Source organism: Arachis ipaensis, chromosome B04, assembly GCF_000816755.2.
Source record: "Arachis ipaensis cultivar K30076 chromosome B04, Araip1.1, whole genome shotgun sequence".
NCBI classification, from domain to species: domain Eukaryota; kingdom Viridiplantae; phylum Streptophyta; class Magnoliopsida; order Fabales; family Fabaceae; genus Arachis; species Arachis ipaensis.
In genome coordinates this window covers 14,078,600-14,081,722 of record NC_029788.2, presented here as the reverse complement: position 1 = coordinate 14,081,722, position 3,123 = coordinate 14,078,600, and the positions used below count along the sequence as shown (strand labels likewise).

The 3,123-nt window shown below is 34.6% G+C and overlaps 1 protein-coding gene across 1 annotated transcript in view; it reads right to left on the bottom strand.

Moving 5' to 3' along the window:
- The window catches only part of LOC107637608 (probable pectinesterase 67), a 3,390-nt gene extending 2,649 nt beyond the window's left edge, over nucleotides 1-741 (bottom strand). Inside the window, exons 1-2 of the mRNA XM_016341005.2 lie at nucleotides 339-741; nucleotides 82-244 (exon numbers count right to left, since the gene is read on the bottom strand). Coding sequence (XP_016196491.1) covers nucleotides 82-244; nucleotides 339-613 — 438 coding nt within the window. The 5' untranslated portion in view covers nucleotides 614-741. The remainder of the gene's footprint in view (nucleotides 1-81; nucleotides 245-338) is intronic.

The following is a 3,123-nucleotide window of genomic DNA, read 5'->3' as shown; positions in this document are numbered from 1 at the left end:
TGATTATACCTCTAAGAATGAGACTGTTTTTCAAATATTGACCTATCAAAACTCGTAATGGGAGATATAATAAGAGCGCACCTTGAAGCTAATTCCAAATGCAATGAAATCACGGGCTTCAACTTTGAAGGTAGCAGAATCAATGTTATCGGAGGAGCTTTGAGACCAAACTATGGCTGTTCTTCCCTTTCCATTCCCTCTCATGAATATGTAACGCTTAGTCTTTGGTATGTGTACCCTTTCTCTTTAAATCATTAATAATATGAAATTATTATAAAAAGAACAAGGTACTAATTAATTAATTAATCAATAAATTTTGACTTGATTTAATTCGGTACCTGTATACTCCTTTCCTAACATGGACAATGACCCAATTGGAATTCCCTTCGGGAATGGAATCAATGGCAGCTTGAACAGATTTGAAGTCCCCATTGCCATTAATATCTACTTTGATGGTGCGATTAATTCCTAACTTTTGTGTTAACAAAGGAGCATCTATAACCTCTTTCTCATTAATAAAGCCAAAAGCAGAACATGGCATGCAAATGAGAATAATTATTGACACTATTATGGATGATATTATTGCTGAAGAAGCATGAAAAGAAGAAGCCATAATAACTACTACTTAATTAGGGGGTAATAAATTTAAGAATTTTAGTGCTTAATTAGAACAATTGTGTTGTAGTGGGTGGTGGCATGGATGCATGTGTTTGTGTGAAGCAGAAGCATGGGAAATGTGAGGCTCTTAAGTAATGGGATTTTCATTATATTTGTTGTATAATTAATAAGGATGTTAGGGAATTAGGTAAAATTGAGCGTCGTTGAATTAAAGTACGATGGGTTGGTTTCAAGATCCTTTCTATATTGGAGGGCGTCCATAAATTCCTTATATGTAGTTGCATGTATATGTGGGCAAATACGGCAAGGTTGTTATTCTAACTAATTAACTATTAGCATTTTCTAAAGTAATTTATTATTATATTAAAAAAATTGGACTTTAAATAATAAAGATATAGATATATCATCCTATCAAATGACACCATGACTCTTTAAGTGCGTGTTTAAAAATGAACCCTACATCAAAAGGCTAAATTAATCCCTTAATTACTTCTTGGTTATATATATTAACGCTAAACCAACAATAATATTGTATGTAATCAAAATTTATGATTGAATTTTAATCAAAATAAAATTCACCTTTAACATGATATACATGCTGATAAGGGAAAAAAATAATAATAAAAGACATGAATCGAAATTGAATAAAAAATGATATATTGAAATTGAAATAGAAACAAAAAGGATAGGTTGAAATTGAATGCAAAGAGAATCATTTAATTTTTTATTCAATTTCTTGATGCAACAAAAAATGGATTCTTCAACCTAACTTGCACTATAGAAAAACGTTGAATACCGTCACATTTAGCATCGGACGTGTGCGGCAGGTTTACCAATGGATTTACCGACAAATTTGACAATAAATTCATCGGGTAAAAAAGTTATCGTCGAATTTGATTTTCCGACGGTAAATCCGTTGATAATAAATGGAGGAAAAAAAAGAAAAATTGGCGTGAGCATTACCGTCTGATTTACCGGCAGATTTATCCCAGGTAATCTTGATTAGTGCAACGCTGCATTTTGATCACTCACAAAGCAGATTTAGCCGCCGGTAAATCCGACAGTAATCTTGCCCTAAATTCAAATCACAAATCCTCTCCCTCCTTATTTTGGTATTACTCTCTCTCTCTCTCTCTCTCTCTAAAAAGCAAAAAACCCTCGGCCCACCCCACCCTCCAGCTCTCTGACTCTCACTCCCACTCCCACACACAGAGGCACAACGCCGCCCCCTCTCCCCCAGCCCTCTCACTTTCACCTCGGTTTACCGCCACCAAACGCTCGCCTCCATTGTCGTGCCTCTGGTCGGATCCACCGCATCATGTGCTCGCGAATCGCGTCTCGCCGCGCTGCGTCCCCATCTCTCCCTCGCCTCTCTTCTGCGGGTGTTGCTACCTGCACTGCACTGCACGATTCTGCAGCTACAACAACAGTCAACATGTAAGTTCTTTTTAGTTATTCGAATATTCTATATTAATTTTTAACAGTTGGTTCATCGATTATAATATGATTTATGAATATGATTAGAATATGGAAGACGTTGAACTTAAAATGTTGAAATAGTTGAAATATTATTGTTGATTTTATTGTTGAACTAGGTTAGGGATTGAGTTTGTTGACTATGAATATGCTTATTTTGTTAATTATTGAATTGGTTTATGAATTGGTTTTGCTGATTATGAATACAAATTGGTTGCTCTAGATTCGAGAAATTGAACAAGATAATGAAATATGTGCTTCAAATGCTGATCCAAATGCTAGTGCACCTTCTACTTTGTCAAAACATAAGGATAATAAAGTGGTATGTCTTATTTGCTATTTTGACTGTCAATGAAACTGTAAATTTGAATGGTGTAGCATATTGTGATATCGTCTTTAAAGCTTAAGTTACTTCGCTTTCGCAATTGTACTTAGCCCCTTGGTGAATTGAGATTATATGAGCAAGTGCTAATTTCAAATGATTGAAATTATTTAAATGCAATATTTTTTTCATGATCATAATTAAATCACTCTTAGGAGTAGGAGATCAGTTCTGATCCTCAAGATAAATATTCTATTGGCAGTAAAGTTTAGGCTGTCTGTAGTGAAGATGGAGAATGGTATATTTAGCAATTAATTTCTTTCGATGCTTTGTGAGAAGCTGAGTGAGTTGCTGAAGCTACAAAGTAGGCTATCAAATGGAAAATTACACAAGCGGCAACTATCGATGTCCAATCGCGAAGTTTACTGGCAAAGCTTCGCATAGAAGTGGATGACCTTGAGGATGTGGTAAGTTATTTAATAAGATTATCATTTCCTAATGTTTTCCCCTTATCTATAAAATTTATTAGTTTTTATACATAGAATGCTTGCTACCAGCATTAATGGTGTGTTTGACTAAACTGCTTTTGCTATCTAGATAGTTTTGAGTATGTCTCTTGCTCTTTCTGCCACTTCTGATAATTATTTTCTAGATGACTACCAGATCGTACTTAATTTCTAGCTCCATTTTCCTTCTAATTATTATTC